Source organism: Amphiprion ocellaris, chromosome 2, assembly GCF_022539595.1.
Source record: "Amphiprion ocellaris isolate individual 3 ecotype Okinawa chromosome 2, ASM2253959v1, whole genome shotgun sequence".
Classification (NCBI taxonomy): Eukaryota; Metazoa; Chordata; class Actinopteri; family Pomacentridae; genus Amphiprion; species Amphiprion ocellaris.
Window position 1 is genome coordinate 14359637 of NC_072767.1, and position 15036 is coordinate 14374672.

The 15036-nt window shown below is 40.3% G+C and overlaps 1 protein-coding gene across 1 annotated transcript in view; it reads left to right on the plus strand.

Annotated features, from left to right (window-relative positions):
* The first annotated feature begins 4886 nt into the window (after positions 1 to 4886).
* Positions 4887 to 15036, plus strand: part of LOC111569882 (adenylate cyclase type 1-like) — a 72274-nt gene continuing 62124 nt past the window's right edge. The window contains exons 1-3 of the mRNA XM_023272309.3: positions 4887 to 6171; positions 8002 to 8151; positions 14627 to 14745. Of these exons, the coding sequence (XP_023128077.2) occupies positions 5557 to 6171; positions 8002 to 8151; positions 14627 to 14745 (884 nt within the window). The 5' untranslated portion in view covers positions 4887 to 5556. The remainder of the gene's footprint in view (positions 6172 to 8001; positions 8152 to 14626; positions 14746 to 15036) is intronic.

Consider the following 15036-nt stretch of genomic DNA (forward strand, 5'->3'; position numbering starts at 1 on the left):
AATTAATTTTAATATAACGCAAAGATAACCCAAGAAAACTCAAAATGCAGCTTATTATTTATATTATTTCATTCATTGTATGAAAAATGCTGTACAGCCAATCTTGCCCTGTGTGGAAAAAGTAATTGCCCCCTTAGCTACCAATCTACCACATGAACAAATTCATTTGGCAGTTAGGTTCAGTTTCACCAGCCACACCCACATATAATTAGAGTCAGGCTTGTTGATTCTAAATATCAGTAAATAGAACCTGTCTGGTATTGTGAAGTAGGCAAAGGGTCTCAAAAAGCAGCACATGATGCCACCTTCTAAAGAGATTCAAGAACAAATATGAAACAAAGTCATTGATATTTATCATTCTGCAAAGAGTTACAAAGCCATTGCTGTAGCTCTGAGACTCCAGAGAACCACAGTGAGAGACATTATCCACAAATGGAGAAAACGGAACAGTCATGAACCTTCCAAGGAGTGACCAGTCGACCAACATTTCTCCAAGAGCACATCTGACATTTACAAAAAAAAAAAAATCTGGATGAGCCACAAGACTTTCGGGATAACATCATGTGACGTGATGAGTCAAACAAAAAACTTTTTGGAAGACATGGGTCCATTAAATCTGGTGTAAAACTGATTCTACAAGAAGACTATTGTCGATTTTACTTGACTGCTCTGCCTTGTGTCCTTATTTCTTGCTTGATTGTGTTGCATGTTTTGACTGTCAAAGCACTTTGTGAGCGCTGTTCTTAAGGGTGCTATATAAATAAACTATCTATCTATCCATTATCTATACACCACTTAATCCTCATTAGGGTCATAGGGGACTGGAGTCTATCCCAGCTGACTTAGGGTGAAGACAGGGGACACTCTGGACAGGTCACCAGTCTATCACAGAACTACATATAGAGACAAACAATCACACTCCCATTCACACCTATGGACAGTTTAGAGTTACCAGTTAACCTGTTCATATTTTTGGACTGTGGGAGGAAGCCAGAGAACCTGGTGAAAACCCACGCATGCTCAGGGAGAACATGGAAACTCTATGCAGAAAGATCCACCATCAGTTCATGACCTAAAGCTTAACACTAACGTATTCTGCAGGATGATGATGACCCAAAGCAGACCAGCTAGTCCACCTCTGAGTGACTCAAAAAGAACAAAATTAAGGTTTTGCAGTGGCCGAGTCAACATCTGAAATTGAATCTAATGGAGATGCTGTGGCAGGACCATGAAAAGGCCGTTCATGCTCCAAAACCATCTAATGTGGCTGAATTCCAACTATTCTACAGAGAAGAATGAGCCGAAGTTCCTCCATATTAATGTAAAAAACTGATCACAAGCTATCTGTTATAACCTGCCTCAAAAAGGCCCAACAAAAGGAGAGACACACCAAGTATAACAATTAAAGACAGTTTTTATCAACTTAAATCAAAAGAAATTAAAATGTGCATGTGCGTGCGTGTGCGTGCGTGCGTGCGTGTGTGTGCGTGCGTGCGTGTGTGTGTGTGCGTGTGTGTGTGCGTGCATGTGTGAGCAATGTCTGTGCAGGTGTTGTAAGGTGCAACCCAAACCCCGAAAGAAGGAATAAAATACTAGACCTGGCTGTGTGGTGCCAGTGGAGGGAAGCATAGAGAATAATTAGACTGCAGGCAGCTCTTTCATAACCCAAGAATACACTGGAGCCACGGTGCTCCTGATTACACCAATCCACCACTCCCACAACCAACAGAAAACTACAGCCACCCTCAAGATGTCCTCAGAGGTCATCACACTATCACAAACATTTGATTGCAGTTGTTGTTGCGAAGGCTAACTCAAACCAGTTATTAGGTTTAGGGGGCATAGCAACCAATAACATAAAAACGGCCAATATGTAACAAAGTTTTTGAGCCAATAAAGTAATAACATTTTGCAAATAAATTAATTAGTTATTATGTTACTGGCTGGTTGTTTTGTTAATGGCCTACCTTTTAAAAAATGACTGCAGCAGATACTATAATAATACATAAATAGGACTTCATGTCTTCTCTTCTATTTAAGAGAAGCACTTCCAGAGAACTTAGAACTAGACAGAAGGTGACTGTTCCATTAGTATTATGAAACTCTACAAGTCTGCTGGACCAACAGTGTCTAAGTTTACATGTAAAGCAGCTATTTGGCGAGGACAGTCGATGAATGAAAGCTTGGATTCTTCTCAGGTGTGTACAAAGTTAAGGACATTTACTGGAAGAAGTAATGTCAATTTTCTGTTGATGCTTTCCTGTTAGTTCAATATGTACATAATACTCTCCAGTTTTTTGGAGTAAAGTGTCATTATTGTGCCAGTCTAGTTATTTTAATACAGTTTTAAGTGAGGACTGAATCGTTTTTACTTGAGAAATGTTTGAAAATGGTTGTACAAAAAATGTTTTTTGAGGTAAAAAAAAAATGCAGTAAATTTATTGATGATGCAGCATCCAACAGAGACACTGGCATGGAATTATGTATTTACATATCCAAGTGAATAAACAATATTCTAAATAAAGATTTTGTACAACAAATAATTCTCAAATTGGCTCTGACAACCACAGTGAAGGAGAGTGAGAGCTACATGGGACATATCCTTGATGACTGAATATGACGAACATGTTGTCCACTACACCTATTTTTGATGATCAAACTGCACAAAAACTGCAAAAAAGACATCTTCTGTTTACAAGAAATGCAGTCCTATTTATCTATTATTACATTATCGGCTACATTTTCAAAATATTATTGAAAAGTTTTTTAGTTCTAGGTCATTAACGCAATAACTTATTACAATACTGTCAAGTCATTATGTTACTGGCTTTATTACGTTTAAGATGGCCATTACATTATTACCATGTAAAGACAGTGAAAGTGTCACAGCATTAAAGCAGTGGACTCTGCTGGAGCATGACAACACCAGTTTGACAAACCATACACAAACCTGCATTGCACCATAATACTAAAACTGGTAATGACAGCTTATTAAGATTAATAAGATTATGGTTGAATTCACGATAAATTATTTGCAAGCATATTTGCACTGCAGCAGTGTCTGGCTGCCTGTAATTGCATACCACTTTTGAATTTTAATTTTTATAATCAGTATTACTTCTTATACATTATAACTCTATTCTAGTTTCGAATACATCTTTACAGCACAAAGCCACTTATAGATTTCAGGTTTTTTTTTTTTTGGTTTTCTTTTGCTTGAACTACTTCTGAGCCCAGGTCCCAGGTTATGATGTAGTTTCGTTAATTGTAGTACTGTTTACGGATTTATACTCAATCACAGTAGAAGCTGATTTGATAAGAGCCTCAAGCTCTAATCCAATGATAAAAGGCAAGGCCAGAACCAAATAAATGATGTGTGGGTCTGGCAAGTGTCCACAGTCGACAGTGAGGGGGAGTATCAGGGGGGTAATAGGTGTCTCCAGGCTGGTTAATGCTGCTCTGAGTATGAATTATTATGGATGGACTCCTGTACAAATGCCTGTGTACCTCTTCTCAATTTAAAATGTTATTGAAATTAAGATTTTTGTATGATTATGGCATACTCTACTTAAATCTGTAGCCTAAATAATGTATGAACATCACTGGTGTTCATGATCTTGCAACACTGTATCTTGTCTACATGTTATATTAAAGCTAGTAATGTAGACAGATTCTACACTGTGGATACATCAAATGCACATATCACTAACATGCAAGAAACATGTCATATAGCAGGCCATTACCAGCAAATGTCTTTATCTACTCTGAATCTGCACACATTTACATTTACTGACATTTGTCTTTCCATATTATATATTCACATACACTACCAGTCAAAAGTTTGGACACGCCTTCTTTTTCTTTATTTCCATGACTATTTACATTGTAGATTCTCACTGAAGGCATCAAAACCATGAATGAACACATATGGAACTATGTAGTAAACAAAAAAGTGTGAAATAAGTCAAAACATGTTTTACATTTTAGATTCCTCAAAGTAGCCACCCTTTGCTTTGATGCCTTCAGTAAGAATCTACAATGTAAATAGTCATGGAAATAAAGAAAAACCATAAAATGAGAATGAGAATGAGAAGGTGTGTCCAAACGTTTGACTGCTAATGTATCTCTCTGACAGATTTTTATTTACTCAGGGCTTTATGTTGGATTTCTTTACCTTCAATGTAAAAACTCACATGAAATAATCAGAATGACATTGAAAAGCAACATAAAACATTGCACAAATCATGTACATGCACGTAGATGCATTTTTATGACTCGTGTTTGTTTGGATCCAACTATATTTTTGGAAATCTTGAAGAACTCTGCTCATTATATTCTTATGTAACATGTTTTTCATGAACTTCATCATGTCAATTACTGTACAGCGTTTCAGCTTTTGCAGATGTTGCGGCTTTGCAGACAAATTGCCCTTCCCTTATTTCCTCTATTCTCCCATGTTTTACTTCACATGTCCTCTGCAGTAAATTGCTCTTTTTGTAATTTGTCACTTGCATATTTCAATTTCTTTCCGTGATATGCTTTAATTGCTCTGCAACGACCTAAGTCTACCTAGTGGGAGGGACTTTCGACTTCAAGTATAAAGTCAAATTAAACCCATGTTAAATAACCTACAGCATTTTACACTAAATGCAAAAAATACACTAATATATATATATATATTTGTGCAAAATATACATGTATGCAAATATGCAAAACATGCCCTCAACCACAACAGCAGCCGCCACATTTTCACGCCGTCGTCATTTTCCTTGTTAATTCGAGAAGAGTGCGCTATTTTTTATCCTCCTGCACGACTGTTAGCTTCTTTGGTTGACCATTTTTACTGTCAAATCTCTGTGTGACACCGGCACTTGACTCCGCAATAAAATATGAGAGGAAGAGATGCGGGAAAGACCAAATTGTTGCTATATTGGACCATCCACTGCTGCTGGTCTATTTTTAGCTGGGAACTACATCAGCTCTGACTGCAGACACTGTGAGGGGAAATCACCAGCGCTGTTGTGCTGCTGTCTTCACCCAACCACTGACATTTCACTGAAGCAAATGAAACCAGGAGAGCAACACACGGTACAACGTAATATCTGCTGCATGAGTTTGTGTCAAATTAGAGGGAAGAAGTGAACAAAAGTGTGGATTATCAAATATTTTTTTCGTTATATGGTGTTTTCGCTGCTGACCCTCGTGGTAAGATGTTTTGGTTGTCAACATAGGCAAGCTGATCCTTCCTAGGAGTCCTACTGGAGCGCAGGATCACCGGTTACCCAGTCTGAGGCAAGGCAGGTGGTCCGAGAGGGAGGGAGAGAGAGAGAGAGAGAGAGAGCGGCATATTGGTCGGGCTACTTTCCTGACGACACACCAACAATCGTCAACCTGTGGATAGAGCGCGCACGGTGCTCTGCTGTCTCCTCCGCTGCCACCCTCTCCCCTGACACCCAGCCCATTCAGGACGCATGAACTGGGAGAGGGTGCCGGTTCGATTCCAGAAAGGAGGAGAGGAACCGAAAAGTTGAGGGGTCGTGCGCCATCCCCCGCTTCATGAATGGCCGGAACATGGAGGAGATGCCATTCGAAAGAGTCAAGACGCGGCGGAGGAAGGGTCACTGCCCGGCCGGTGCACCGCTGGGCGCCATCGCATGCGAGGACGAGTTCAACAGCCAAGAGCTGGAGGCTCTCTTCCAGAACTACAACCTGAAACTGGAGCAGACCGCCACCCTCAAAGCGCTGGCGGTGCTCATCGTGGCCGCGTCGTCGCTCTCCCTGGTGGAGCTGCTGTCCAGCCCGCGTCTCACCTTGTCCAAGGGCTCCTACCCGGTGCACTGCGTGGTGTTCCTGTCGCTGTTCATCGTCACCAACGTCAAGTACCTGCAGGTGACGCAGCTGCAGCAAATAGCGAAGCTGGCCCTGCTGTTCAGCTTCACCTTTGCGCTGCTCTGCTGCCCGTTCCCGCTGGCACTCGGCACGTCGGAGCTGGTGGACGCCGCTGCCCCTGAGCAAGGCGTGTGGCAGCTCATGCTCGTAACCCTCGTGGCTTACGTGCTGCTGCCGGTGCGGACGCTGCTGGCGGTGCTGTTCGGGGTGATGCTGGCTGCATCCCACTTCATTGTCATAGCGACGTCGGTCACGGGGAGGAAACAGAGGCTATGGAGACCGGTAAGTGCTGCCCTGCACTCCAGTCACTCATCCAATTCCACCGAACATAGCAGTCTTTTCACTTCAGCTACCAGTATGTGCAGGTAGTGGTTTAAGTCCCACTTTCACTCAGCAACTTCATTCCAAGTACCCTTGAGCAGCTGAGAGTGTAGTTGTTGTGGGGAGCTCCCAGTTGGACTCTGAAGTAACTGTATGAATGTGCAACGGTGCTGAGAGGCAGTGTGCTTACTCACTCGACTTTCACTGAAGAAGGAAAGGTTAAAAACATCCCCAGCGATCGATTTTGGCTCCAGGATAGTGTAGTAGTAAACCAGAAAAGAGCGGTCGGTTTCACTTCAGCGCAGCAGTGTAATGAAGTAGACGAGGAGCTGTCCAGCCGCTGGTGCTGAAACAGGCGGAGAGGATCCTGCAGAGCCTCATACACAACTTCATGCTCATTCTTTTTCACCAGATTGTGGTAGAAGTAATAGTTAGGATGAATTTCCCAACCAGAACATGGTGTGAAGCCTGATTTATGACAACCAGGCAGACTTATTTTTAACTACGCTATCCTTCAAAAGTTTGGGGTCACCCAGGCAATTTCATGTTTTCCATGAAAACTCACACTTGCATTCATGTGCTAACATAACTGCACAAGGGTTTTCTAATCATCTATTTGCCTTTCAACAACATTAGCTAACACAATGTAACATTAGAACACGGGAGTGATGTTTGCTGGAAATGTTCCTCTGTACCCCTATGTAGATATTCCTTTAAAATTAGCCGTTTCCAGCTAGAATAGTTATTTATCACATTAACAAGGTCTAGACTGTATTTCTGATTCATTTAATGTTATCCTCATTGAAAAAAACTGCTTTTCTTTCAAAAAATAAGGACATTTCTAAGTGACTCCAAACTTTTGAACGGTAGTATAAGTTCAAATGTGACTAAACCGCCCCCCCCCCCGCCCCCCCGTTTCGAACATTTGTAGATACATATAATCATCCAGCAGTCCACAAGCAAAATGCATGGCTCATGATGTTAGAGAAGGGGTCCTGACCTCTATCTCATCTGTGGCAGCTAACAATTCATCTAGCTTAGCACATCGAAACAGTTCCTCCAAACTTTGTGGCTTTTGACCTTGTAAAAGTAAGCAGTGTTTATCCCTCAATCAACATATGGCACCATTTTCAAAAAAGGTCACTCTCTTTCTGTATTTTGGCTTTACTACAGAGGGGATTGGAAATACCCAATAATTTACAACAAAATGGCAAAGATTGTCAAGAAAAGTTAGAATTTTCTTATTTATTCTGGCTTTGACATCTCAACTGGAAAACATGGCACTAAAACTACAATCACTTTATTGTTTTGGTTCTTAGCTGGAGTCAATGTGTTTTCCTTATGATGTGGTGCTTTGCTATCCTGTGCTCACAATATAGAGAAAGTATAATTCATCTGGCTGCACTGGATTACAGTGTTTCTCTGACCTTTCACCTCTGACCTGATCAGATTCAAAGACACAGAGTGACTGTAGAGTTCATCCTCCAATTTAAGGGTCAGACTGGATCAATATTCTCTGATTACTAATCAATGATGCACTTTGTCTGAGTCTTTCCACTATAGCTTTTGTTCTTTCAGTCACACTTACAGTTCATTGTGTAATCCATGTGCTGACCTTGATGTCAGCCATTCAATCCATCCTATGGATTAATCAACGATAATCTAGCCTGGATGTATGATTGCACTCACAAACACATATATGGACACGTGTGTCGCTTCAGACTCACATGCGCGTACAGTGTGTTGATGCTGCCACCTTTGTTTGGCATGTCTGTTCTTGTTTATTTGTAGCTGGTGGCCAATGCGGTGCTGTTTACCAGCGTCAACTTGTCAGGCGTGTTTGTGAGGATTCTCACTGAACGTACCCAGAGGAAAGTCTTCCTGCAAGCCCGCAACTGCATCGAGGAGCGGCTCAGACTGGAGGATGAAAATGAGAAACAGGTGAGGTGTGAATTTGCACACACAAACACAAAACAATGCACCGACGGAGAGAAAACAACAGAGCATGTGTAATGCATCCAAACATTTTTTTCTTCATCTTACGCATGCATTTTCATGAAATCCTCACTGTCTCTTGAGAAGTTTTTTTTTTTTTTTAAAGGTTTCAGGTGCCAATGTATTCTAACAACCTGCCCACAGGCACACAGTAACTATGACAGCAGCTATTTAAGGAAAGAGCAATTACTGTGGCACATGCACAAACGCCACACATTCCACCCCCTCTGTGCACACCTACATGGAGCGATTAAACTAAGGAATAATCAGGCAACTTTAACACACAGAAACACTTTGTTATGCGCCGCACCCTCCTCACCCACCCACCGTGCGCACAAAACCCACCAGTTGTTAAATAGAGAATTAATTATCCCATGTATGTAATATGCCTCAATACACGTCCTACCTTCGTTGTGCACAGCGTTTGTGAGCACACGTGCACACATTGCACCTGTGCTTTGTAGATTAGGTGATGATATGCTGTGTTTTCCCCAGCAGTAACAGGCTCCCTTCTGACAGGTAATTACACAAGCAGATTGCTTTCATGGCCTCCCTACTCCAGTAAAGGTCACAGTTTATCTGGGCGAGAGAAACACATGCAGACCCCTGATTGGGATCTATTAACAGCCAGCAACCAGGCTTCTGCTGATGTGCCCATGAACAAACATCTCAGACTTGAAACAGGCGTGTGGATATAACTCAGGAGTTTGATTTCTTTTTTTTTTTTTCTTATTTTGCTGTCTTGTTGAGCTGCAGGTTGTATTGATTCCTAAGGATGCGTAGACAATAAAACTTCCTCCCTATTCACACATTTCATTTGACAGTATTTTCCCTGGGCAGCCAGCATGACTACAGGTAACTGATCCAGACACAAGGTCCACTTGTTGCATAGAAGCGTTCAAATTTATCACAAAGGCTTCCCGAGCAGTTATAGTGGACTCAGTTGTAAAGGATCTGTTATGGGAACTCGATATCTGTTAAGACCTTATTCATAAAGCGTCACAGTTCATGTTTGACTTTGCTAATTATAGTTTCATGAGCCAACTGCAGATTAGATTATTATGGAAACGAGACTGGAGTTGGGCTGTCTGAACTTGTTTGCCTCCTTTCATTTTGACAAAATAATCCCAAATCAATGTCTACTTACTAACTTTCTTATAGGTCTACCTCAGTGATAACGGAGCAAACTCCAAACACATTAAATGTTACTGAATTTTTAAGGAAAACAGTCATTACTCAGATTGCCAGAAATATAATTTTACCAACTTCTTCCAGAGCTGTAAAGTGTGTTGTAGTCTTTGTTTTGCTGAGCTGTTGTCACATTATGTAGCTTTGTAACTTGGGAGCTCAGCCTTTATAGTCATATAAGCTCTGACCTCCTGTTGACAATAGGGCTGCAACTAACTGAATAATCAATCGATTATTGAGAAGAATTTTCAACCTTCAAATTATGAATTGCACAATTGCAAAAAAGCTCTTTTAAATTTCGCTTTATGCTGTTTTAAACATGCTCTAACTAACAATAAAGACAGTTAACATGCTCAATGTGTATTTTTGTGATATACCCTATGTGCATTAATGTCAATTACTGCTACAACACTCCAATTTCCTGTAACCAGCTTCATTATATTATGTTGAAAGTTGTTAAACCCAGCAGCTGAGACCACATGTAAAATCTCTATGGCTCTGATAAACGGTTAAACGTCTTTTTTGATGGTGGGTTGGCATAGATCGATAAGTTGATGTAGGCAGTCTTTTTTTTTCATTGCATCACTGGGCAATATTTTTACACTAACCTTTTAGAACATTGTAATTCAGGTGTTGTAAGAGGACAACAGACAGTTGCACCCCTTTCTAGTTCTGTTTTCAGACATTTGAAAAACTACCCCATAATGGGAGATTCCAGCCAATCACAGGGCTTTTATTTTATTTAGTTATTTAACCAGCTAAGTTAGTTGAGAACTGATTCTCATTTTCAATAACGACCTGGCCAAGAGGTGGCCCACAAACAAGATGAACAACAAAAACAGATTACATGTACAGTAAATCACACAATATTACAAAACAAATTACGCCTTGATTGTAAAATAGAAAGGCTGAAAATAGGTGCAGTGGTCCTGAAGTGTTCCTCTAGCTCATTTTTTAAACGCCAAAAGTGATGCGTTTGGGGTGAGTTGCATAGAGTTCCAGTCATTAGTGGCAGAAATGAGGATTGACCAGGAGTGGTACAGACCTAGACCTGGATCTAACTTTGGAGAGGAGACTACTGATGTGTGTTTTCATTTGGGAGATTGGGGTTTAACTCCTGGGTGAAGTCAAAAGTGAAAGTTGGCTTTTAGCTTGACAGGTGTTGCAGGTTTGAAGACCATGCTTGTGATGGAGGTGCTTCAAACAGAAAGGGGAGAGGTAGGAGCTGCAGGAAGAGAGCCATATATTTTTTGTTCTTTTTTTATTTCTCAGATTTCTGCCTAATGCAGTATTAATTTAAGTCTTATAGTTTCTGTGATAACTTACACAGGACAATGTGCTCACTAGATGCACTCTGTTGCCTCGTGTAAACTTTGAGGAATGCTGGATGTTGTGTGTGAGCTTTTCAGCTATTACATTTGTTTGCATCCAAACTGCTTCAACTTAGATAACTGAATCCAAAACACTTGAAAAACCTCCAGCTATGTCTGTTTTTGGTTTGTCTAGTGTTGCTACTGTTCTCCTGTGCTGACATCAGCAGTGCACTTGGTCCACCTACAGCAGACTGTGAGACAGTGGTCCATGCTTTAACAAAATCACATCGGACGGCTAATCAAATCAGCTGTTGACGCACAGTAAGCAGCAATGACATCATGTCAGCATATTCAGAGTCAGTACAAAGGCAATGCAATGCTGTCAACAGGTAATTGACAATAAAATTTAATGACAAGTAATTTGGTCATCAGTTTTTGTCGACTGCATCAATTACTCATTGCATCCTTGGTTATCACATGACAGACTTTTCCAGGATAACTGAGCAGACTCCATCTGCTGCACAAAGCTGTAAGATATGATCTAAATGCACAGAGGAGCTCAGTATGTGAACTTTGTATTAAAATGCTTATGTCAAGAATGAACTTTGAAACTTAATCACAGCACAGCACGTTAAGACAAACATTGCATGTATTTGAACAGACACCTGGTGACGGCAGTCTCAGAATCTGATGAGGTCATTGTTACATTGCCATACATGAATAGTTGCCTGATTTCTTTCTGACATTTTCAACAAGTCGACTCCATCATTGTAGCCTTGTTGGAATTCAATACAGTTGAATGAACTTCTTCTTTACCTTTTTAGAGTTAGGTTCTGAAAGATACATTATCTACTGTGAAATCATAGAGACTCGGTATTTGCGTGTGTAATTAATCTGATTTAAGTTTCAAATTGACTCCTTTGATTAACCAGATATTTAATTCAGGGGGTTTGTCAAAAACAGACATTTCCATCTGGTTACCATCTGATTTTGTCTACAAACATTTTATATCATTCATATATTTATAAATCATGCATCAATTTCTTGAATTAAATGCACCGTGAGAATGGTGAGATGTTTTCCCAACTTAACCATTAATGGATTCAGTACCATTTCTCAGCATTATAGTGATTTAGCGAGCAATAGGCCACCATGAGAGAAACTTCTGTGGTGGTTAATGGCTTCAAACCAGAGCTTAAGTATTAAAGGTGAGTTGTAATTTACTAGAAAGGTGTTCTACTATCAAGTAGCTATTGTACCTGAACTACCTCTACAGCAAACATTACATTTATATGTTAAAAATTTATCAGCATATGGAAAAGCATCCACTGTACTTCATTCATTTTAAAGATCAGTTAATTACTGATTGAGAAGGTGGTCAACCAACAGTCAACTATTCAAAGTACCTGATTCAAAGTTGGTGCTTATATGTGCAAACACATGAAAAAACCATCACTATGATCATGTCCAACACACTAATTGTGTAAGAGTATGGTTTATTAATAAACCACTAGGACACGAGCTATAGTCAAACAGAGCACACACTGAGTTGAACCTGGGACTGATGACACAAATGGGAATCATTGATGTATGATTAGAACACATTGGGGAACAGAAGTAGAAGAGGTTAATAAAGCAGGGAAATTCATTATTTCACTTACGACCACGCCTTTACACATCGGTCACTGTGATTTGCACACCTGACATATATAGATGCAAAACTGATGCACATGCACTCATGGACAAACACAGACTGACACACAAAATCTTTATCAGTAAGTGTGATGGCCGTTTCTAAAAGCTGCTCTCCAGAATGCTTTTTTGTTCACAGGTGAGGAGCAGTTGTGTGAATGGAGGCATAATGTGAGTGAGAGTGTTGGAGGGAGACACGGGAGAGCCCCGGCTCCTTTTATAACACTGCCTCTCAACAACTATTCAGCACAGCCGCCTGATGATTCATTGTGCATTCACAGCCATTTGACATACTGCTAGAGTTTCAAGCGTACTTTATGCTGGTGCAACTGAGACTATTCACAAGTACAAAAACAAATATGCTGCTCTGTGTAGCTGCCACTTTATACTGGTGCTGAAAAGAATAGTTCATTTGACCAAAGATTAGACTGTTCCAATTACTGATTAGTTTACTAAGTTAATCTACAAACATGCTAGTGATATACCTTGAAAACGAGATTTTCTTTGAACAATTCCAATCTCTTTTCAGCACAAACACAGCACAGAAACAGTCTTGGTTAAGATCACCAATGACTTCAGGAATGCAACTAATTCTATTCCACTCTTCTAATCCTGTTTCATGGTTGACACCATATCTCAACACCTCCCAAAGTCTGTGAGGGCCTGTGGTTTGCCTCCCATCTTCCATATGGGACCTAATTTGTCCAGAATCAGAACTGCTGGTCGGAAAGCTCCACAGTCCACAGCAGAGTCCAACAAGGTTTAATGTTGGGACCACTAGTATTCATCTTTTATTTCTGCTTCTTGTCAGCATCCTTTGGCAATATACAGTTGCAAGAAAAAGTATGTGAACCCTTTGGAATTACTTGAATTTCTGCATAAATTGGTCATAAAATGTGAGGGCAACGACCCAAATCATAGAAGTAAATCAACAACAGAATGGCTTCAAGAAGGAAATACGTCTTCTGGAGTGGCCCAGTCAGAGTCTTGACCTCAGCCTGGTTGAGATGCTGTGGCATGACCTCAGGAGAGTGATTCACACCAAACATCCCAAGAATATTGCTGAACTGAAACAGTTTTATAAAGAGCAATGGTCCAAAATTCCTCCTGACAGTTGTGCAGATCTGATCTGCACCTACAGGAAATGTTTGGTTGAGGTTATTGCTGCCAAATGAGGTTCAACCACTTATTTAATTCAAAGGTTCACATTCTTTTTCTACCCTGCACTGTGAATGCTTACATGTTGTTTTCAATAAAAACATGAAAACATATTTTTGTGTGGGATATTAGTTTAAGCAGACTGTGTTTGTCTATTGTTGCGACTTAGATGAAGATCAGAAGACATTTTAGGACCAATTTATGTAGAAATCCATGTAATCCCGAAGGGTTCACATACTTTTTCTTGCAAATGTAGTATACATTTTCACTGTTACGCTGATGATGCACAACTTTATGTGTCCACTAAGCTCACTTTTACTCTTCCCTGCAGAATCATTACTGCTTTTCTCCAGTATTTACAGATATGGATGACAAACAACTACCCGAAATGCAAAAGTAGTAAAATGGAAGTACTTCTTGCCTGCCCCGAATCTACACTTTCAAAAACTAACTGTTGCTCAATCCATATTGAAAAAGTCACTATATCAATCTACACACAGGTTAAGAGCCTCGGTGATATTTTGGACAGTATCTGTTCTTTATCCATAGACACAGTTTCTCTTGAACTGTCTTTTTACACCTGTTATATCCTTGTTCTTGTGGTGATCAGAGTTTGCTGTTTTCCTACATTCTTTATGTTTGTGACATAAAGATCTTTGGTTTAGGACTTGGTCAAACACAAGAAGTAATTAGAAATGGTACTTTGCTCTCTGTGAACTTGTAATTGATAATCCTTTGTATCTGTTTTCTGTATTTGAAATAGTTTTCAGAAGTCAATTAACCAAAAAGTACTGACAAATTAATTGCCCAAGCTGAAACCTGTAGATGCAGTTGCGCATCTGAATCTGCTCTATATGGACTCACTGTTTCAACACTACATGAAGGAATGTTTTTTTTTTCCCAATGTCTTGTGTATTCTCTCTACATTCTGAAAAAAATGTCTCTTGATATTTACAGCAAGAGACAGAAAGAGCACATGGTTTGTTAGTTTGCTTTCATCAACATAGCCATACAGTACATTTATGTCCTCTCAACCTGAGGTTCTTCTGTTTTAACCCCTCCCTCTGCAGGAACGTTTACTAATGAGCCTACTGCCCAGGAATGTTGCCATGGAGATGAAGGAGGACTTCCTGAAGCCACCTGAGAGAATCTTTCACAAGATCTACATCCAACGTCATGACAATGTCAGGTATGGGGGTGTCATGACAACTGGGGACTGCAGAGGTATACAGAGGGCCTGGAGTGTTTTGATCCAGGTGTCACCTGCTGTGATGTCAAGATCAAGAATAGAAGGAGAGCAATTAAGATTAGCAATTAGCACAGATGCTATCAAGCTACGCAAAGGTTAGAAAGAGAAAATGAATGGAGTGCTGTTACCACCAGCAGCAGATTGCAAATGACCATCTCTGCCTTGCCCACCATTTGTTTTGGAGACAGAGTTTTGCATCTGCGAGATGCCAAATGTTAAATACCTGAGCTC